The sequence below is a fragment of the Pleuronectes platessa genome, chromosome 1 (assembly GCF_947347685.1).
Source record: "Pleuronectes platessa chromosome 1, fPlePla1.1, whole genome shotgun sequence".
Classification (NCBI taxonomy): Eukaryota; Metazoa; Chordata; class Actinopteri; order Pleuronectiformes; family Pleuronectidae; genus Pleuronectes; species Pleuronectes platessa.
This window is the reverse complement of record NC_070626.1, coordinates 29,466,428-29,489,558: the sequence shown is the minus strand read 5'-3', so window position 1 is coordinate 29,489,558 and position 23,131 is coordinate 29,466,428. Positions and strand designations below refer to the sequence as shown.

The following is a 23,131-nucleotide window of genomic DNA, read 5'->3' as shown; positions in this document are numbered from 1 at the left end:
TTTTCGCCCGTGGAAAAAACCCACTAATGGAACATAAAGTAGAAACCGCCTGCTGATCAAGCTGTAAACGGCGGCTGCACTTTTCCTCCCGACTATTTGCTGTGATTGCCCCCCCCCCCCGCAGCACAGACGTGCACACGTGACAGTTAATTAGCAGGACCACACCTCCTCCTCCTCCTCCTCCTCCTCCTCCCCCCCCTGTTTGCTGCGCTTTGCATGTGGTGCACAGGTGACTGGAGGTCAGACTGAAGGTCACGCTTCACCCATCACAGGAGGAGGTGTGTGTGTTGTGTGTGTGTGTGTGTGTGTTGTGTGTGTGTTCCAGATGTGAGGGAGCTGCAGATGAGAGAGAGAGAGAGAGAGAGAGAGAGAGAGGTGCAGAGCTCGCACCATACATAATGGATGAGAGAGATGCAGAGCGAGCAAAAGACCTTAGACAAAGCGAGTAGAGTGAGCGGGAGTCAGAACCCCCCCCCCCACCCCCCCCCCCCGCTGTGGCCGACGTGCCGCTGACCCCCCGCTCTGATTGGCTGGACGTCCGGCCGCGGTGACCAGCACAGATCAAAGGAGGAAAGAACAAGAACCACATCACAGGACTGAGCTGAAAGTCTCAGGTGTGTGATTTCTGGTTTGAATGATGCCGACTGATCCTGACGCTGCTGTTTGTTGTTCCCAGATATCGATGAGTGTGCCGAGCGGCTGATCGAGTGCCACAACCACTCCCGCTGTGTCAACCTGCCCGGCTGGTACCACTGTGAATGCAGAAGTGGTTTTCACGACAATGGCTCCTACCTGCTCGATGGAAGCTCCTGCATCGGTGAGAATATATAAACACACCCTGAAAACTGAAATCATCCTTCACGCTGCCTGAGAAACACACCTCGGCCTCCGGGGCTGCTCTGCTCTCTCCTCCTCCTCCTCCCTCTCTTTCTCCCTCTCCGTCCGATTACTCAGGAGTTGAGAAGGCTGTCATTCCCTGGCTCGTTCTTTCACTTCTCTTTTCAGGGCCTTCCTCAGTTTTCACTCCATCACCTCCATTTGCCTCGTTTATACTGTTAGAGAGTCTAGTAGGTGGACCGGGTGGGTGCATGTGTGTGTTCGAGCGTCTTCTCCGTCCGCACAAAAACACGCACAGTGTGTGTTTCTTATGTCAGAAGGGTTGATGAAGAAAGAGAGAGCTGATATGAAAACCTACTGGATTCAGGCTCTAGGATCTGGTTCTGGTGACAGGATGTAGAACCAGAGTTTCTACATTAACGAGCAGCTGAATAAATCATGTTTTAATGTAATTATAGCATCAATTAACCAATTAAAAACAAACTACCTATCAGGTGCACTTCAACAATTTTATATATCGTGGAAAAGCTGCAAATATTTCCAAAGATCGATCAAAAAAAGTTGTTTACAATACGGAAATGTCCAAATAAAAAAAAAAACTCTTACGTTTAATGAGATTTATTAAATGTTCACTTTTTAAATATGATGAGAAAAACTGATGGAACATTTTTAGATGCACCTGTGGACTGCATATTTAATTTCCAACAGATATTACATTTCCATAATTCTTTTAATGTGCTACTGCTTGAATCTGTTAATGTGCTATTACACATTAACAGATTCACGCAACCAAGTTTTAAACAGATCATGTGTTTTCCACTGCTCTGATTTTACATCATCTTATGAAAGAAATCAGTTTCTGCAGCGACTGTCACTCCCACAGTCAGACGTGTGTTCTGCTGCTGTCAGATGAAAGTTTCAGGAGGAAGTGAAAAGATGGAGTCGACTTCAACCTCGTCTGGCTCTTACCAAATGATCTCGTTTTAAATAGTGTGATGAGCCTTTTGTGATCTGATCTGAGCTCTTTGAGAAATCTGCTGTTGTTCCACTTGTCACCCTGAATCGGCTCCTGATTGAATTCACTGAAGTCATAGACAAGGTCCTGATGAAGGTTTCACACATGAATCCTTTATTTATTGAACTTAATTTAAATGGGAGAGAGTTTGAAAATGAGGATCCTGTTGTGTCCTGATACATCTTTAACTTGTTCAGGACAGAAAGAGCAAGTAGCCGCTGATTTCAAAAGACGTTTATACCAAATATCGACTGTTTAATCAGTAACATGAAGATATGACCTGAAATATAGTCATTTGGAATATTGTTAAAATACCAATTACGTGACCTGTGAGAGTTTTGCCATGCCGGTGGTTTTAAGAGGCTGTAGTGCATGTTTCCAGTCACAAACACATTCTATAAATCCTCTTCTTCCCTCTCGACAAAAAAAATGAAGCTAAAATATCGTGTAAGTCATTAAACGCCAGAGTCTGTGCCAGTAGTGATCGTAGAATTCTGCCATAGTATCAAGATTTCACCAATCAGGATGTTTTTATAGCATCAATTAAAATCAAACTCAGCACGTCAACAAACATCAGTGAGATAACAACCAAAATGACAGAAATCTATATTATTTAACGGCTCATAACTTTCTGCCGACACGAGAGCAGGAGCTCAGAATAAATAAATATCCCTCAACCGATCAGGGGGGGGGGGCGGACTCTGAAGCCGCTCTATGCTTTTCTTTCCCACGTCCAGCGCCTCTGGATCACATCAGGAGAATGTCCGTAGTTCACCTCATGTCTGAAAGCAGCTTTATAGCCAGAACAGACGTTTAGTGGAGTGGGAATGAAAGATCAGAAACAGCTCTCTGCCGGGTGTAAAGTCTAAATCTGCGCTCCTGGCTATGAACAGTGTGTAGCTCACTCCTGTTGATGGTGGGAGCTGTGGTCAGCTTCCAGTGACAGGAAGTGTAATCGACTACAATCGTCTCCAGAGTCACGGTCCAGAATCGAGCCTGAGCCACTTCTCTGCTGTGGTCAGCCATTTCCTTTCTTTTAAATTCATAGTTTCTCCCCCACAGAGGAAAACACATTAGATTCCTGTGAGATGTTAAAGTCACGTGTTTCATTGTGTAAGTGTAAAAGCCTTTTTAACAATGTTCCTGCTCCTTGTTTCTCTGTTTCATCATTTCCATGTGTTAATTGACAATGTGCATATGACACATGGATGGATTTATTCCCATTTATTCCAAATATTACTTTCCTAACAGTGTGTATCATAGTGTGTGTTGTTGTGTAGTTCAGCTCTTTAACCAGACAAGTGCACGTAGCGGTGATAGTGTGTCTGCCCCCCCCCCCCCTCCCTCCTCGCTCTGTGCAGCATTAGGCTGGAAGCCAACGTGGGAAATAAGCACGAATGACAGTTTAACAGGAGTTCTTCTTCTTCTTTTTTCTTCTTCATCTTCTTCTTCTTCTTCTTCTTCTTCTTCTTCTTCTTCTTCTTCTTCTTCTTCTTCTTCTTCTTCTTCTTCTTCTCCACGACATCTGTCACGACTCAAATAAAACGGGAAAAGCTGCATTTTGTTATAAAACTCCCGACTCAGAGTTTCAGCTTTTTAAACCCACAGCTGTGTGTTGGTGGAGCAGGAGGCGTCCGAGGGAACGAGGGATGAGAATTAGTGAGACAGGAGCGGATGAAGGTGTGTGTGTGTGTGTGTGTGAACTGGAAACCGGTGATTGTGTTTATAATCACATCTGTCACAGGAAGAGGTTTGGTGCTCGGGTCAGGTTCTGAAATGAGTTGAAGCAGTGAGAAGCCTGGACACAACAAATACATGTTATTGAGGCTTGATGCATTATTGTGTGTTTTGTTCTCATCCCTTTCTCTGTGTGTGTACTTGTGTGTGTGTGTGTGTATATGTGTAGTGATATAGTATTTAGATTAAACCAATCTGTGTTTATAAAGAGCTTTTCTTGTCTTGATTAACAGTCAAATAGCTTCACAGTAAACGTTCAAATTCTCAATCATTGTCAAATATCCTTATTACAGTATAGAAAAGTTATTATTGTCGTATTAGGGAGAATACAATGCATGTGCAAGGTGCGCCTCACCCCTCCAATGCTTTTCATTTGTGTTGCAAAGCCCTCTTCACTAGCTGGGACCACACCATCAACCAGATTTACCAGTTTATTGGTGGTTTTGTAAAAAGAGAGGATGAAGGATACTTGAGTCTCGAGCCCCATTTTAAGTAGGAAGGCATTTATAGAAACTCATGTGAACACGGTGCTGTGTTCGATTTGTTGTTGTGCATCAACACAACACGTTCATTTTCTTACAGTCCGTTGTGTTACATCATAATAATTGTGGTTACTCTGTTTGCTCATGTTGGATTTTAATATTTCCTAAGTTCTGTCTTGCTGCATTGCAATCCATGCGACTCTATTCTGTTGTGTTGTGCTCCATTGCAGATTGTTGTGTTGAAGAACCGGAGCAGCTGCAAACATCTGCCTCTTTGCTTCTTTATTGCTGCACGCGCTGCGTCTGAATTCATGTTTATTATGCCTCGTGCCTCAGGCGGGGGGGGGGGGGGGGACAGGTGGCTTTAATAAACAGACTGTGCACAAAGATGAGGATAATACACCATAAACTCCCAGTGTCTCCCAGCACGACACAGTGAGTGCATCATCCATCCCTCCCTCCCTCCCTCCCTCCCTCCCTCCCTCCCTCCCCGAGATGTACATGACCTTTCCATATGTGCCGCCTGCAGACAAGCCGGGGAAACATCATTTCAATTCTCAAATACTGAGCTTTCTGCCGCCTTCTAATTACCAACATCTGTCAGAGGGATTTATTTGTTTGGTTCCGTGTGTGTGTACTGTGTGTATGTTTCCGTGCACACACAAAGAAACGCGTTTGTCGTGTACATGCACTGCAGGATTAGCTCGCTTTCATATTTGTACCCGCGCGTGTAGGTGTGAGGGAAAGTTGTGTAACGAGTTCTATAGAGCAGCAGCAGCTTGGTGAGCGCAGCATGAAGAGCATTAATCCCTCACCAGCGGAGGAACAGTGGGTCTGACTGGATGATGGGGATTTCATTCAGTGTATGCAAATAGTCTTTCCCAGGCACAATAAAAGCTGTTTACCTCTCGCTGAATCCTGCAAACTTGATACTGGAACCAATTATAGAGAGTGTGTGTCACAGTGTGTTGTTGTTGTGTCTGCTGTGGCCGAGGCACCGAGCTCATGTCCACTCAGAGCAGGACGGTTCAGATCAGAGGCTGGAAACAGTTTGTAAGAGAAAGAACCAAATCGGTAGAGCGATGGAAAATTGGCCAAAAAGATCCTTCAGTGTCGTCATTCATCAAAACTCTGATATGTAAACTTTTACTGTATTTTAAAGAGTAAAAACTGTAAAAAAAAAAAAGATGCATTTACATTTATATTAATTCAAGTTCTACATATACCCTTTTTTAGTTTTGGACTTTTTATCTATTGTTGATGTTTATGGTTAAATTGTGAAAATATCGAACAACATTCCGTCGTCATGAGATCTTGATAACGGTTCCTGTGGCTCAGGATGAAGAGCGGGTCGTCCACTAGCCTGAAGGATTGCGGTTTGATTCCCGCTTCTCTCATTCTGCATGTTGAAGTGCCCTTGGGCAAGATACTGAATCCCCAAAGTCGCCCGTCACCACCGGCAAGAGAGTGAGTGATGTGTGATAGACAAAGTCCTGCACTGTGTAAATGGATTAAAAAGCAGAACTGTACTGGAAAGTGTTTTGAATGGTCACCAGCTGATATATCTGAATTTGAAAATGTTACTCCCTTCTATCAGTATCAGCATGTATTCATATTCTAATTCAAATTAGTAGAATAAACATACATTTGATAATGAATGTTCAGTAACAGGACGACAGACAGGGAGACGTGGAGATGAAGCTTCCCAGAGCCGACTGTGTGTAAAGTAGATTTGTCGAACCGAGTCGCTCTCAGCGTGAAAGCACAGCCGGAGTTAAACAAACAAAAACATGAATTCCAGTTTATTTATTTGTATGATTTAGTTTTGGTGGGTTTACTCGTTGGCCCGGCTCGCTGCTCTCCTGGCGTGGGAGTGATGGATGTCTGCCGGCAGGAGAGAGAGGAGCTGCTGTGGAAACCTGGACTTTGGTCTTTTCTCTCTGTGAACAGCTCACATCGTGGTGCAGGATGAAAAAGAGTTAAACGTCTGGATGTGATGAACAGGTAGAGACAGAACCGGTTCCACCTGGTTCCCTGAGCTGAGCTGATAGAGACGAGCTCAGAGAGAAAGACGCTGACTCAGCAGATTCCTTCTCGGTTGTTTTTCATGTTGCATGTTGTTTCAGAGTTGGAGCTTTAACTTGAACTGAGACACGATATTCATCTGGATTCATGTTCATATTCAACGCAGTTATATTTATGATAACAATCGCAATAAACAGTCGTATACAAACACTGTGGCTCACTTTCTATGTCAGGCACACAATTCTGCTGCCAGTCAGACTGTGACAGAGTGTGTGTTGGTGTGTGTCTGTGTGTGTGTAAGAGAGAGAGACAGATAAAAGAGAGAGAGGGAGGAAGAAGGAGGGGCTGAGCAAATCAATTCTCTCTGTGCACACGGCTCTAAAATCAAATAAGATGACAATCGTTAAAAAACTGTAAACATCACACAAATAGATTGTGTTGCAGTAAATGTTGATGTTGTGTTGAGTTGTCGCAATGAAACGGAAGCAGGGCAGAGGACGTCTGTTGTGTAGATGGTTTTTCAGAGCTGAGAGAATGTGTCCGGTAAAAATACACGTTTATTAATATCACAAAATAAAGTTTTATCACAAGATATTCGTCTAAATGATAAATATTTATATAGTAGAAATATATGAATATTCTGCTGATGGCTGTTTAAGAATCAGAATCAGAATGTATTTATTGCCAAGTAGGTTTAGACCTACCTGGAACTTGCTTTGGTATATAGATGCATACAATGAACATAAAACATAAAAACACAAGTAGGCTACTACACATAAGAAGAAAACAATATGTAAAATAAAAAAGATATAAAAAGATATAAAAAGTAAAGTAAAAAGTAAAATGCTCTGTCTCACATGTGAAATTCAATGAAATTATTGTGTAAAATAGACGAAATAACAATTTAAATTGAGACCAAAAGTGTTAAGGTTTAATTCTCAGGCTGTGTCGTGTATTGTGTCTCAGAAATTTGAGAGGCAAACATGTTTTGTATTTTCCAAACTATTGAAGTAAACTAAGTGTTTGCTTGTTTGCTTGTTTGCTTGTTTGCTGTTGTGTTGACCCTCCTGCTTCCAGACCGACAGGACTGGGAAACACCCAGTTTCCCTCCTCATACAAAGGACTAATCAGCAGTAACTTGCTCTTTGTCTCCCAGACGTGGACGAGTGCAGTCTGCAGACACACACCTGCTGGAACGACAGTGTGTGTGTGAACCTCCCGGGAGGATACGACTGTGTGTGCACGTCCGGGCCGGGCTGCAGCGGCGACTGTCCACAGGACGAGGGAATCAGACGCAACGGAGAAGACTGGAAACCCAGCTTCGACCGCTGCGCCATCTGCTCCTGCAAGGTACAGAGGAGGAAACGGGTCATACACAGAATATATCACAGGTCCTGTAGCTCAGCTGATTATGTAGAGCAGAGAAACACGTATGTCAAGTATCATAGATCGTTTATAAAGATGGACGACAGGTCAAAGGCACAAGGTGGCAGCGTTTTGATCGAGGATATTTTTTGGAGATGTGTCGTCCATCTTTATTTACAGTCTCTGATGTGTGTATGAAAAGAAAATGTGCGGCATACATATGCAGAGATGTTTTTTTCTGCAACAGAGACAAATTCAGATAAATTGTCCACCTCACGTCTCCAAACCGTCTGATACTCAATCGCTTCCTATGATAGGAACAAGTAGGAGGGAGAGAAGTCTGAAATTCCATCAGTTCACATTATTTTTTGCTTTATGGAATATGAAATGCATTTTATATTCTAGAAAACCCATTAGCAGTAAGAAGCCAGGTTAATTGTACAGCTTTCCATATCCTCACTATTATGACACACACACACACACACACACACACACACACACACACATAATTGACTGTGGGGGGGGGGGGGGGGGATGTTGCTGACATCACTGTGAATATTTTTTCAACCAAACACAAAATATCAGCCGTTCCCCAGAGAATAAATAAGTGTTGACTCGTTAGGGACACACACCTCAGTTCTCCTATTTATTATCACATATATTTCATATAATATATCTGTTTGTTATTAGACTATTAGCCATTAGTCTTGCAAATATTTGTGGCAGTTCACTGACTTGTGTCTGTGCTCAGGACTCAGGCCGAGGCGGTGAGTTGTGTCTGTGATGTTGAACAGATCTGTCTGTTTCGAAGGCGAGAAACAGACACAGAGGGTGATATTGAATAGAATGAGTTTAGCACAGTAAATACAATTAACATGAGATATGACATTTTAGTTTGACGCTTAAAAAAATGTCCAAATGACTTTAACCTTTACATTTCTCAGTGGTAACGTCTGGAGACTGTGTGGATTGTTGCCAACCTGCTGGTTTGGTGATGAAAGACCTTTACAGAGGAGCACGGCAGCTTTTCATTGAAAGAAGAACAATTATTTCTTTAAATGGCAGAAGTTTAAATGACACATACACACATTTAAAGGAATTCTACAGACGAGGCTGGAGAGTTTAAATCGATTCTTATTCAGGTTTCACGAAAGATATTCATGATCAGAATATTGAAAAGAGATAATTTAGTTAAATAGACTGAATTAAGCAAATTGTTTAAATTTGTAACACACAACTTAAAGTAAGAAAGTTAGAAGAATATAAATGATATCCTTAATTTGAGAAAACTTGATTACTTCTGCCAAGTAGGATGCTTTCATCAGAAAAACTACCAATCGGATTTCATTGACATTTTGTGGAAAGATGCATTATGGGTCAAGAAAGACGGAGTTGAATTCTGGTGCAGATCAAGGAATTTCCTTTTGGATTATTCATGGGTCTTTACGACTGTGAAATTTGGTGCAGATCCACATAAAAATGCAAATCTAATGACTTTAAATATAGTTTCATAAAGGGACTGTTCATATTTCTGGACATTCACTCAACTCTCTGCTGCTCTTGTTCATTTGTGTGTTGCCAATTAACATAATTAAAGCTGATGAACAATTTTTTTTTGTCATGTGTCAGATAAGATTTGACCTTTTGTACCAAACGTAACAAAAGGCTCTGAAACAAATTACTTTTAGGAAAAAAAAAACATCTTTTACAGAACACTTCCTCCAAATTCCATGCTGAAAACCAGTCACATTGAATAATAATAATAATAATAATAATACGTCCTCACAGTTGCCGTAAAACCGCCGTATTGATGTCGTTTTTGAAAACACAACCGTGCAGCCTTGGCGTTCAGATCTGTTCTTACTTCGGTCGTTAAAACAAACCGTCTGTCATCGTACATCCTGCCAGCGCGGCTGCAACTGGCAGTAATGTCCCAGTGAGTCCAGGGCCGGAGCTGTAAAGACCAAGGCCGTGGTTATCGGCGCCCCGGGACTTCGCGGTTACTGTAGCAGGACAATATGCATCGATAAAAAAATTGGCTCTGAATTGCCCTTTTAATGGGATGCAGAATGGTTTTATGGCCCCCATACATTTTCTAACAGCCATTTTATGTAACGTTTTTACATCTCCATTACAGCGCGGTCCCCGGGCCAGACAGGGCTGCCTGGGCTGAGTAATATGCACCATAAAGTTCTTCTCCAGGTACAGACGGAGAGCCAGGGACACGGGGAGAGAAAAGTCACCGAGACTTCAGACGCTGAATTCCAGCATGGATTCAAAAAATGTCTCGACACATTTCATTCATAGCTCCAATAATCTGCGGTTAGAAGAAATGGAGGTTGGAGAGTTGAGAGTTGTTCTCTGGCCTCAACATGCAGGAGTGTGAACAGCTTGGGTTCGAGGCTCGAGATGTTCACCCTGATCACATCTCAGATCTTTAAAATCCTGATATTCTGCTTTTTGGTTTATTAGATTATTTAAAAAAATTATATTTAGTGTTTTGTCCAGAATTGTACGTTTTAAGTTGAAAAGACTTGGAGACAAATTGCCGGACATTAGGGAACAATTGTATTTATTTAGCCCATTTTCTTCTCAACTCTCAACTTTTCATAACCAAATTAGAAACCACAGGTTAATAAGGCAGGTGTGATATACAATTCTTACTCTGAGCATGAAGTAGCAAACATACAGAGAAACCAGCTGGGCTAGTTTGATCTATATTTTATTTCTTGAGGTGTATTTGGATGAGGAACAGAATATTTAATATTTCCTCTCTTGCAGTCAGTTTAGCCTGTTGACCTTTACGGTGTGTTCAAGTGCAGCCTTCAACATCGGACATGACAGTTACACTAACGGGAAGGATTCACTGCTGTAGGAGTTTTAAGTTTTGAACTTTTTAAGACTCAATGAGAGTGTCAGTGCCACACGTGACCTGACTGTGCTCCCTGACCTCTGCTCCCTGACTTCTGCTCCCTGACCTTTGCTCTCTGACCTCTGCTCCCTGACTTCTGCTCCCTGACCTCTGCTCCCTGACCTTTGCTCTCTGACCTCTGCTCCCTGACCTGCTCCCTGACCTCTGCTCCCTGACCTCTGCTCCCTGACCTCTGCTCCTCTGTGTTGCAGGACGGGCAGACGTACTGCAGACGGAGACCCTGCGACTGCAGCGACGCGGACGAGGACCTGTTCTGCTGTCCCAGCTGTGACAACCGGCCCAGCAGTCAGTGTCTGGACCAGAGCGGCCGCTCACTGTACCGCAGCGGGGCGTCCTGGATGTACGGCTGCCAGCAGTGCCGCTGCATGGTGTGTGCACACAAACACACACAGGTTCAAACAAAGCACAAATCAAATTCTGACCTTCAGTTGAAATCCTAGAGTGTTGTTAGAGGAGCGGCTGACGTGAAGGAAAACAAACAGCAGCTCAGAGCTTTGCTGCTCGGCTGTGTGTGAGGAGTGCTCAGATAATTACCACCCTCTCTAATTAGAGACGTGGCAACAAATCAGTGTGTGAGTTCAGAACTGCAGACCCCGGATCAGCTGGCCCACACCTCAGGTAACATCTCCTGCAGCTCTCACTCTGTTTCTCTGTGCCTGTGCAGGAGGGGGAGGTGGACTGCTGGTCTCTGGTCTGCCCCGTGCTGATGTGCGAGTACACGGCGGTGGCGGAGGGCGAGTGTTGCCCGCGCTGCGTCACCGACCCCTGCCTGGCCGACAACCTGTCCTACGACATCCGGCAGACGTGCCAGGACCCGGCCGGCGTCCCCCGCCTCAGCGGGGACACGTGGCACATGCCCAACTCCCCCTGCACCACCTGCCAGTGCAAGGTAGGCCGAGGCAACAGCAGCCAGAGCGGAGGATTGATTCAGTTTTGATGTAAACACTTTGTTTGGGTCATTTAGTGCTCAATCAAAAGAATTTAACATGATTAATAGAAGACATATAAATGATAAATCAGTTCTCCTCCATGTTAGTGGATGGGACCAATGAAAAGTCAAAAATAATTTATGGTTTGTTTTACTTTAGGTCGTTTTTCTTAGGTATTTCTTAACCCCTTATTGCCTGAATTAATTTCCAATTATATAAAAAAATTATTATTGGTGTTTTTGGCCTCTCATACAGATGCTAAATTAATTGGAGATTGTTAATTTCAATATAGCATATACAATAGATATAAATTTAGGTATGAGGCAAATTAACGACATTAGGCATAATGGGGCATAACCTTAATTTAACAAATTGTGGTATGTATATTATTATATTGATGCTGCTTTTGCTTGAAATTGAATAACAACATTTGTTTTCTGTACAATCATTGCTGTTCCATCATAAGAGTATTTCAAATACAGCTTAATACCTCAAAATAACTTTGCTGCACAGTCCGAAGGGGCTAGTATGTATTTTCCACTCCGAACACTAGATGGCGGCAGAGTGCTTCCGATACTTTCCTTGGTATGTGTAGTATTTGCATCATCAGGCACAATCGTCACCTCAGCTTTGAGGCAAATTTGCGACATTCGTCTACAAGGGGTTAAGTGTTCATGTTTCTGATAAGTTGGTTTTAATTAGTTTATAAGAAAGGAGGGTCAAACATCTTGATTGACAGCTGAGCCTTACTGGTGATCGGTTGAGTGCTTGTATCAGCAGGACCTCAGATTCTGATGCTAAATGAGGGCATAGACACAAGATGGCAGCGTTTACAGTCCATCGTTCATCTCCGGAACTAGCCCCCTGTAGTTTCTGATATAAAACTCTCAAGCAGTTGCAGATCCAGTTCATGTTTACGTCTGTTTTAAATTCCTCAGCATGTTTAATCGTCTCTCCGAGCTGTCGGTAATGCAGCGTGTTGTTGGAGGTGGTAATGGGAAGCTAATGGGAGCTGGAGGATATGAAGAGTCGTGCTCGTCTGACACAAACACACAAACATCTGACTGTCACAGATGATGTAAGAGATGTTTGGTTTTCTTAAAAAGATCTAAATATGCAGATCAACTTGTCGGGAACACGTCACCATCACTCAGATCATCTCCACACGTTTAGCAGAATGTGATCTGCTGCCAGTGGAACTCAGCCCGAAGCCCGATTCAACCAAATCATTCCTATTGAATATGTAAAGCTCCACAAACAGGTCACAGATCTGTAGTTTCATTTGAAAACAAGGCTCAACATTGTCCTGAAGTCAGGAGCAACTGCAGGTTTTCAGTAAACATCAGTCGAACATGAATCAACAGGAAATTTATGTTATTTATTCAGCAGCAGATTAATATTTGGGCCAGTGTGTGTTCACAGCAGGACTTAAACTGAACTGTGCCGAGGATGTTCCTGGTGATGAGGGAACATGTCAATCAAACGTGTCACTCGAATGTTTTTATTTCAAAAAAAGTTTTGAAGAAGAGGAATCTGGCTTTTGGATCTAGGGAAATCTAGAAAAATTGGGTCGGACAGTTTCATATGTGAAGAATACGGAAGAGGATTGTTTAGCAGGAGGCCGGACATGACCACAAGCTCTCAGATATCATGGCACTACACAGTGTGTTGTGTAATGTGTGTAAACTGACTCCTGTGTTTTAGGCTCTGAAACGTAACATTCTTCACATGTGAATCTAACTTCATTTCACTTCTCTCCTGTCTCTTCTTGCTTCGCTGCTCAGAACGGGAACGTCTGCTGCTCGGTGGATCTGGACTGCCTTCAGAACAACTGAATCTTTCTTCCTCCTCCTCCTCCTCCTCCTCCTCCTCTCACTACGGGACTGCCACACCCCCCCCCCCCCCCTCCTCCATCTGACGACTCGCCCCTCAGATTCATAAGACAGACTCACGCACACACACGTGCATGCCGGTGTGAGCACAGAAGATACAAACACACACTGGACGAACTGGGGACTCGGAGGCTGTGATTCTGTACACCTCAACAAGCTGTGTGTGTCCATGTGTGTGTGTCTGTGTGTGTGTGCAAGGCTCAGGAGAAGACTGAAGCCAGGTTGCTCTCACATCGTCACTGTGGTGTTTGTGTGTCTTTGTGTGTTTTTTTTCCATTTCAATACATGTCTCCAACATGAAAACAAAATCAAGAGATTACGCAAAGTTTTCACGAGTCAATTTATTCAATGTTGGATCTGAACAAAGGGGCAGATCAAGAATTGTTGTACTACTTTCTTTTTTATATTTTCACCAATATGAAGTTGTTAGCGAACATTAATTGCTGTGCTTATGAACAATAAGGCAATATTAGTGCGAAGGTAAAGCAAGTTACCTGCAGCACTGACGATGTGGGTTTAATTTCCAGCCTCTGACACATTTCAGTCATGTTTTTCATATTTTACCGGTAATAATCATGACCCTGGGATTTGAGTCGTCTTTAAGGAGCCAGAGCTACGACGTTCTTTAAAAAAAAATTAACTAAATCTTTCCTTTCCAGTGCATCTGTATTATTATTTTTGTTTTGAAAGGTTTTAGAGGAATAAACAGAGCTTAACTTCTCGTTTGGTACTGTTTAAATACTTCGTCCTATCACGTCCATCTTTCTGGATTTGTCATAATAACGAAGCTTTTTAAAAGTTCTTACAACACAAAGACGACTTTGAGTTCTGCCGAAGAGTCCCAGCCGCTCTACGTTACCTCAAGCGACATCTCACCTCCTCTGATCTGCTGAAAGAATCCATCTCGTCTTGTGTGAGAAAACGAGGAGAATTTACCATTTTCCCGGTGATATGGGAGAATGTGGATAATTAAAGCCGAGTCAGACAGGCCTGGGTTTAAATGCCAGGAGGTCACCAAGTGTCGGATGTGTTTACAGACGCTGCGGCTTATTAAGGCAGGAGAGTGTGATGCTTCTCCTGCTGAGGTTCACAAGCTGCTGCCCTGTCCCCCCCCCCCCACACCGCCCACCGCTCTGTGAGAGCTCCTCTCCAGAGCACTCGAGTTTCTCTCAAGTGTCGTTATCACCTTGAGTGAGAGAACACAGAGAGAATATCTATCACGGCCTTGAGCACACACTTTGAAAAGTAGCTATGGAGAAATGACCTGATATTCAAAATTTGTTTCGTTAAATCTACAAACACGATCAACAGACGTAGCATTGAAGTTACAACGTTAACTCCTGCACACAACAAACAGACAAAGCAACACTTTGAGCTTGACGTTAACGTAATCACCATCTTTGTCATGTGCAATCCCACAATGCATTTCTGTCGTGACAACATCCATCCGAAGGCAGGAAGTGAAGGCAGAAGCATACATAGCAAATAAAAGGCTCAACCTTCCCCAAGGGAAGTCCAAAGCAAAGAGGTTTACAAAATAAAAGTCCTGCTAACAACTATAAAAGAAGATACTAACGAGATTTTCCACAGAAGTTAAGAAACATAACAAACAGAACAGCGGAAGTGGCGATCTGCGTATTTTTCAAAATAAAAGTCTGTGCTTCGATCCTTGTGGGGATTTCCTAAATGCATAACATATGCACAACAAAGAACCACGACTACAGACGCATGTGTAATCAAGTTCATTTTCCTGTGATATGATTTGTTCCAGTAGAGGCGCAGTACACCTCATCTTCATCGGTAACATGAGAGCAATACAACAAACCGTTTAAAAAGTGGAAAGAAAACAGCATTTTTGTTTTGGAGCAGGCGTCAGGGAAGACTTTCGAGTTAAAAGTAAACGTCTCCGTTCTTTTCCCTTCCTCCTCACCCTCCATCCGTCTCTCTGATCCTTCACAGAAGCAGCACCGACACTTATTGTCGAGCCCTTTCACCACAGAGCGCCCTGTGAGAGCATTGTGGTCATTTCAACGAACGGTTGTGCGACGTGCTGCAGGGTGTTCGACAGCGAGGTGCGATGATCCCTCAGCTGTCTTTGATTTTTCTGTTTGTGTCTCGTCTGAGCGTCTGCACCCCCCTCCATTATCACAACACCACACACACACACACACACAGACACACACCTGACCCACAAAAAAAGTGCTGTAAATGCTTTCTGTACCCATAAACGTTTGACACGGCAATCGAAGGGCGGACATTTGTACAGAAACGACCACGGAGGTTTTCAGATTGCTCTGCCGTTTGATTTGATATGAAATACGACGACTGTAAAAAAAAAACACTTTGCAAGTCTGTGTGTAAATGTTTTTACATACCGATAAAATTATACAGTTTTTTAATTATCATTGTGTTCATGGATAACGTGTTGATTTTAGTGGACTGCTATTCTTTTGGTGGGATAGGCTCTGTTTGGCTGTAAATACTGTGTAAAGTTGGAGGGTTGTGTAAAGACAGTTAGACTCATGTGAATACTTCTCACCACCACAGCTTCTTAGGACACGAGCATCGCCGGTCGAGGACGAGAGAAGAGATGCAACATTTCTATTGTTTCTACTATTTTATTTTTCTATTCTTGCCTTAACCCTTTTAGAATCTGCCATAGTTCAACGTCTCCTCACCGTTTTAGGGCAACACGATGGATTTGATAGGTTTATGTGTGTATGTACAGATCTCTGGTCCAATCGCTGAACAGCATCAACAGCGGTGGATTCTGGGAAAGATTAAAAAAAACGCAGACGGGAGCCGGAACAGACTGTTCACACGCCATTTTTGCCCCCCCCCCCCCCCCCCCCTCCACTGAAACTGAACTGAAAAATCTCCTCACGAGACAAAAAAGACAAAATAGAACAATGTACACATGTAAAGTAAAAAAAAAAAAAAATCCAATGTTGTAAATGACAATGTTCTCGATTCAGTTCAAACTAAAAAAAGCTAAGCCATCGTGTTTCTCATTTAATGTCTGACTTTTTAAAGCCCCCCCCCCCCCATCATCCAGGTCTGTTCATCGTTTCCTCTCCGGTTCAAAGTGGCCAACTTAATTGTACTCAAAGGGTTAAGTGTCATTTGACTTGAAGACTGTGTCGTGATAATGAGTTTGCTGTAAACAAAAAAAAAAAAAACTTCAGTTAATAAATATTTTAGTTGTTTACTTTACTTGCTGTGAGTATTTGGCTTCACTTGAATGTTTGCGGTTTTTCCATCCATCCAATATCTATATTTTGCTTATGCACCACTGGGCCACGAGTATTTGCTAATATTTAATATTTTATTTTGAGGAAAAATGCATAAAAAGATGTGCGTTTCATTTAAAGTCATTCCTGGAGTGACCATGAAGATCTGTAACGGACTTCCCACATTTACTCTTCCCATCTCTTGCATGTATTTTCCTCTCAATGAAGATGAAAAATGCCCGGGAAAACATTGTTGTAAAGTTTAAATTGTTCTATACATTTGGTTCTATAAGTGTGCTCTATTTATTTATTTTAAAGTTTACTGTCAGAACGAATAGCTGTAAACTTTTGTAAATTATCCAGCTTTAATTACTTTTCTCTGTCATAAGGGTTAAGATTAAGATTAAGATTAAGATGCATTTATTCATCCCAAACACATGCACAGTCATGCAAAGGCACACTCATGCAGGTAGGGAAATTTAATCTCTGCTTTTGACCCATCTTGTGCAGTACACACAGAGCAGTGAGCAGCCGCGTACAGGCGCTCGGGGAGCAGATGTTGGGGGAGTAAGGTGCCTTGCTCAGGGGCACTAGACAGGGTAGGGAGACTCTTGGATTTTTGGACAGATCAATCCAGGTTCGTAGATGTTGTCGTTTGATGACAACATCTTATAAATAATAATTTAAACTTAATTTAAAGCTAGAATACACCATCCTTTAAAAGTAACTGCAAAAGTAAAGGATTAAAAAAGACATAGGGAATATTTAAAGATAAAACCGCCATTCTGTAACAGTACGCTTTTAAGGGAATGATTTAATTTAACAGATAATTAAATTTCAGTTGAAGCCATTTTTGTGTATTTCAGCCAATTTTCCCTCCCTCATCTCAGTTTGGCCCAAATATCCACACCGGTGGGTTTCCACCCGTCAGCAGCGACAGCAGCGCCTGAGCCTGAGAGATGAATCCCAGCATCCGGATACAGAGCTGGAGAAAGTCTTTCATGTTTGTTCTTTTTATCAATATCTCCATTCCCCTCAGGAGCTGTATGAAAGGCGGTGCGACAGTAAAGATAAGTGCGTGCGTTTGATGCCGTAATGGTGCGGAGCTGTGCCGCTCACAGGTACAGACACACTTCTGAAGCTTCGCCGCGTGGGCAAAAAAAAAACAACCTTTAGAGGTTCACAACATGGAATCCAGTGTTTCATGTCTTCCTGCAGAACCACAGCTGGTATTAAAACATGAAAAACAAATAAAAAAAATACTGAAATGTGAGTCTTCAAAACAGGAACTTTCAACTATATGCAACCATGATTAGATCACTTTTTATTTCTTTGTTAGTAAACAGATATAATCACTATGATCACAAATAAAAAAAACCTTCTTCTGACAGAAATCTGAATGAATCAGGAGTGAAAGCTGTTCTTACATCTTCTGGAAATGTCAAGTACAGTTAGGGTTAAGCTCTTATAGTCATGTGATCAAATTCTTATCTTCAAATCAAATGTTATTTTTCTTTCGAAGGCCACTCTGCTTTCAAATATTAAATATACAAACCAGGTTCCTTAGTCAAATCTTCCTGAACTAAGCACAAACATTGTCAGTTATGATAAAAACACAGTGACAAGGTTAATATTCTGGTATTCATGTCTGGTTTCAGATTTTGTGGTTGTGTACAGAAGAAAAATTGCTGCAGAATAAAACAGTTTATATTTGACAGGTCTACAAAATAATATTTCTCATGATCCCACACGGCCATTTTCTAAACAAACTAAATCTTGATATTTCTTCGAACAGAATAAAAACTAAACTCACTGTGTACATAATCTTGTCGGTGTCGGTCTCGGTGAGTTACGAGGAGTATTCCCTCTCTGACAGCCCTGAAGGGTCGGGGCCTGTGTGTGTCCTGTGTGTGTGTCTGTGTGTAACAGCAGCAGAGTCACTGGAGCTCTGGACCAGCCTGACACCAGTTTGTCTTTGCATTTAAAAAAAAACACTGGTTCTTCGAGGGCGGGCTGACGTTGTTGTAAACTCTCTCTCTCTCTCTCTCTCTCTCTCTCTCTCTCTCTCTCTCTCTCTCTCTCTCTCTCTCTCCAGTGAACTGTGCTGTGGAGGGTTCAGTCAATTAACCTGCTGTCACTGAGCTGTAAAACAAGTTCGCACCCTGTTTGACGCGGTCGCAGTGACTAGTCGTCCTCTGCCCCCCCGCCCCCCCCCGGTCCAGCCCTCAGCCCGGGACCGGCTCCACCCAGAGGTGCTTACCATTCATAGGCTGGACCCACGGAGGTCGGCCTAGAAGTGATGGAGCGACTCCCTCGGCCTCAACTCTCATCTACTGTACAGCTGCAGGACGGGGGGGGGACTGAATGGACCGACTGAGCCACGTACTGTCGGACATTGCTTTTTAGATCAGCTCCAATTTAACTGTGAGAGACGTCTTACTCCTCCTGATAGATTTGTGGGTTTTAGAACAACAGAGGAGAGATGGCACTTTGGCATCAGCTCAGCAGAACAGAAAGTAACTTCTCCTCCTCCTCCTCCTCCTCCTCCTCCTCCTCCTCCTCCTGCCACCAGCAGATCGATCAACTTCTCCTCTTTCTATCGACACCTCCTGAAAGCCCAGGGGCAGCAGCTCGCTCTAAATGCAAAAAGGCGACAAATACAAGTGCTCTACCTCGGGCTGAGAGTTAACACACGAACCATGTGCACGCTGCTCATGTTAATACAGCGCGGATTAAGCTGCTTAAATGCTTTATCGACATCCTGACCAATCAATGGGTGTATAATTAAAAAGAGTGCAGCTGAGCCAGTGACAAGCCCCCCCCCCCCCCCCGCAGCGCCGCGATTGACCCGCGGTCAGCTGGAGCAGCTAAGTGTTTATTTAACCCAGCGCCACGGAGCGTGTGTGTGTGTGTGTGTGTGTGTGTGTAATGTGTTTACCCGACCTGCTGACCCCGTCCTGCTCGTCGATTCTGCAAATGTTAGCGTTGATTGAAATCCATGCATTGTTTTCTAACACGTTAAATTACAATTTAAAGCAGCGGGAATCAAACTAATTAGCAAAAACACAATCGCAGATCGACTTATTTAATGATCTTATTTAGTGTTCAAGTAAATTATAAAAGGGTAAAATTGGAAACCATGTGGAGCATAGCAGCGGGAGTGTTGTATTTCTCCAAATGGCAAAAGGCTGGTTAGCATAGCTGAAGGTGTGGAATGTATTGATGTTCAGGCAGCTGGAGCAGGAGCCTGCACTAGCATGCTAATGAACTGCCTGCTCAGACCTTTTAGAGCTCCACCTTTAGGAACCATCCTCTCTGTAAAGTGTAGCATCAGATCTAAGGAGGTGGAGTGAACCTCCAACAGATGATTTTGTTTAAATAAGAGTGGGCTGTTCTCTATCCACTTACTATGAATTTTTCATGGAGCTCCTGAAACGAAGGAGAAGGATGAGAGGGAGCAGTGGGGGGGCTAATAAAGACTTAACTTTAGAGGTGCTGGTTGTTGGGATTTGTTTTGTTTGGACAGATCCACTAAAGCTGTTTCCCCTCTGCTCTCCTGGTGCTGAGCCGACTGTCTCCCCCGCCTTAAATCCTCACAGGATGCGACCCGGTGGGTTATCGCTCCTTTTTCATCCAGCTCTTAGCGAGAAATCAGAAAAAAGAAAATGTGGAGATAATGGAGCTCATATGAAAAGTGAAGGCGAAAGAAAAAATACAACACGGTGCCAAAGCAAATTGCCGAAGTGAAGATTTAAATGCAAATGGGTTCCGATGGTCTCACAGAAGGAGAAGCAGCGGCCAGGCTGATGTTAAGAGGTCTCGACTGTGTCCTGCAGCCAAGACATTAACTGCTCTACATGTGATTAGTGCACTCACAAGGCTCCGCTAATTCCCTTATGGCCACCAGGGGCAAAAGAAATCGAAACGAAGCCGAGAGATGAGCATTAACTAACGTGTTATTTAGTGAAGAGTTGATTATTAGCACACAAGGGGAGAAATTAGGATGAATGGACGGAGAAGAAAGAATGGATCTTTCTGAGTAAATGACTGTAATCCTGCTTTCAGACGTGCACTGAACTTACACCTTCCAGTCCCATAGTAAAACATCCGGAGAATGTCTGAGTTAGCCCACGTGAGAGTACGACAGCTTAATATCTGGAGAATTCATATAGATGACATATAAAATAATATCTCAGGATTAAAAGGAGGAGCCTTATGCACAAACACAATGAGATTTGTGAGCTTTTAGCGATAAGAACCAACGAAAACACAACATTTCTGTCGCCTGAATGTTCCGGACTTTGTCGTGAACGTGTCACACTTGGACAATCCCCCACTACCTTCCTCATGTGTTTAAGGCAAAGTCCAGAAGATGCATGGACCCAGTTGTCTGGACATGCTCTTGGACTTCATGTCTGAGAACGTCTCACCTGTCTGTCCACATGCTCGTGTACGTGTGAGAAAGATTCTGACGCCTGAACACGGTTTTTCACGGCCCGTCTCCGAGGTTTGCTTAAAGGCATAATGCAGCGAATCCATAAAATTGATGGAGCTGCAGGATTGCATAACACAGTAACCCATAGACTGTGCTAACATCAGATAACTGGTGCAACATATAACCGTACAGGAGCATCCAGGGAAGGCTTGTCTGTGTAATACAGTAAATCTAAAGGCAGCGGGCCAGTCTCGGGTAATTTGGGAGACCGGATCCTGATTAGAGTGGCAGCGAGTGCCAGACTCGGCCATCAGCGTGGTTTTAGGATCCTGTGTCCGTCTGGAAACAACTTTGGAGGAAAGTAAAAAACCCAATTAAACCATCAGCCGTCCACCGCGACCTTCACACACACAGCCTCACCAGCGCCGTTAATTCTCTGTCACAACTTATTAAGTGATAACATTTATCAATTAGGCAAACAGACTTTAATTGGAGAGGCGGTGCGGAGCCTCGAGGCACAGCCGTCCACACCGGAGCCCGTTTAGAAAAATAAAACACCTGACGTAAATGAATTCTTGGAAAGAGCTTGTATATCAGGAGACGTCGGGCTGATAGGCCGGCGTCTAAAGTTCCTGTTTATCACTGCGTGTGGAGACGCTGCATAATACATCGAGCAGGCAGTCGGCCTTTATTAAAAAAACATGCGTCTACAATCAGCTGTTCGACAGCCTGAGGCTCCGTTATCCGCTCAGAGTCGGGCTGTGAGGAAAGACAGGTTATTACAGAGAAATCTCTCTGAGTCGACTTTTTATTATTTATTTCCCACTTTATCTCAGAGTTTCATTTGAAAAACAACTCATTGACTATTTTCCACCATAGAAGATAAATAATAAATGCAGATTATAATGCAGAGCTCTTTAAATTCCCAGTTTCTGAATCAAAGTTTGGATTTTCTAGTCGAGAGCTCAGGTTAGAATATTGAATATCTTTTAAAACATTAATCCTATGTTCCACCAGCATGACACACAGCTCCTTGAGGTACATTTTTAAAAAGCCGATTACATAACACTGAATAATTTCTTCTAATTATAAATCCCCCTCTCCTGCTCCCCAACTCCCTGTGTCCCACTATTTCTGTGTTTTTGTGATTCATGTTCTGTGAAATCCTTCATCAGGGCCGAGGAGAGAAACTGGGCCGGATGTGGACGATCAATAAACTTCCTATGATAACATGACAGGCTCTTATTCCATGTGACGCTCTGCATCCTGCAGGTCGGCCATCACGTTCCTCTGTGTTCACGCTAATTGATAAAGGGATATTCTGTCCAAAAATGTAAAAACTATTTGAATATGAAGTGTTTTTATGTCGCAAGTGTCCCACGTTTAAATTAACCACAAGGTAATTAATCAATATTTACCTCTTTTTTTAATTATAGACACAAGAGAAAATGTCAATCACTGATGCAGATTGTGGATATTACTGTGTTTACATTTAGATGTGTGTGTGTGTGTGTCTGTCTGTGTGTGTGTGTGTCTACCCACAAACTGATTAAACAAAGAGAGATTTCTCATTACAAGCACTGACATCCGGATTATGCCGCAGTCTGTGTGTGTGTGTGTCTGTGTCTCTGTGTATCTGTGTGTGTGTGTCTCTGTGTGTGTGTGTGTGTGTGTGTGTGTGTCTGAGAAGGCAAAGGTCTGCTCTGTAAATATGACGAGAGCAGATAAGACGACTCTCACTGGATAATGAGACAATAAGAAATGTTAAGGGAGCCATGGGAGAGACATGTAATGAAGCATTGTTTGCGGGATGAGGACACACACACACAGACACACACAGACACACACACAAATATATATACAGGTAATGAAGCATTGTAGGAGGGTGAGCCTGGCACAAGCTGATAACATCCTGTTGTGCCTGATAGAGGACAATGGGCTGTAGAAATGGAACCACACCGTCTGTGCACCAAATTCTACCGTCGTCATAATCACCTCCCCACTCACTCTCACACACTCACACACACACACACGCACACACAGACACACACTCAGAGATGGATTGATATGCCCTAAAGTGGGACTGAGAGACAACGGGGAGGACGTCTGAAAACAAAGCGTCATCCTCATTGTGCCAGCCTATCATCGCTGGCATCGAGCCGCGAGCACAGCCGCGTCCCACCGACCCGCTTAATTAAAAGACACATTTTCATAAGAAGAGAAGCGGGGGGGGGGGGGGGGGGGGGGGGGGG

At 43.2% G+C, this 23,131-nt stretch overlaps 1 protein-coding gene across 2 annotated transcripts in view; it reads left to right on the top strand.

Moving 5' to 3' along the window:
* The window catches only part of LOC128439165 (protein kinase C-binding protein NELL1), a 190,411-nt gene extending 177,254 nt beyond the window's left edge, over positions 1 to 13,157 (top strand). For both annotated transcript variants that reach the window (XM_053421910.1, XM_053421911.1), the window contains 5 exons: positions 677 to 817; positions 7,253 to 7,446; positions 10,585 to 10,761; positions 11,058 to 11,282; positions 13,107 to 13,157. In XM_053421910.1, the coding sequence (XP_053277885.1) occupies positions 677 to 817; positions 7,253 to 7,446; positions 10,585 to 10,761; positions 11,058 to 11,282; positions 13,107 to 13,157 (788 nt within the window). The remainder of the gene's footprint in view (positions 1 to 676; positions 818 to 7,252; positions 7,447 to 10,584; positions 10,762 to 11,057; positions 11,283 to 13,106) is intronic.
* Positions 13,158 to 23,131: the final 9,974 nt, after the last annotated feature.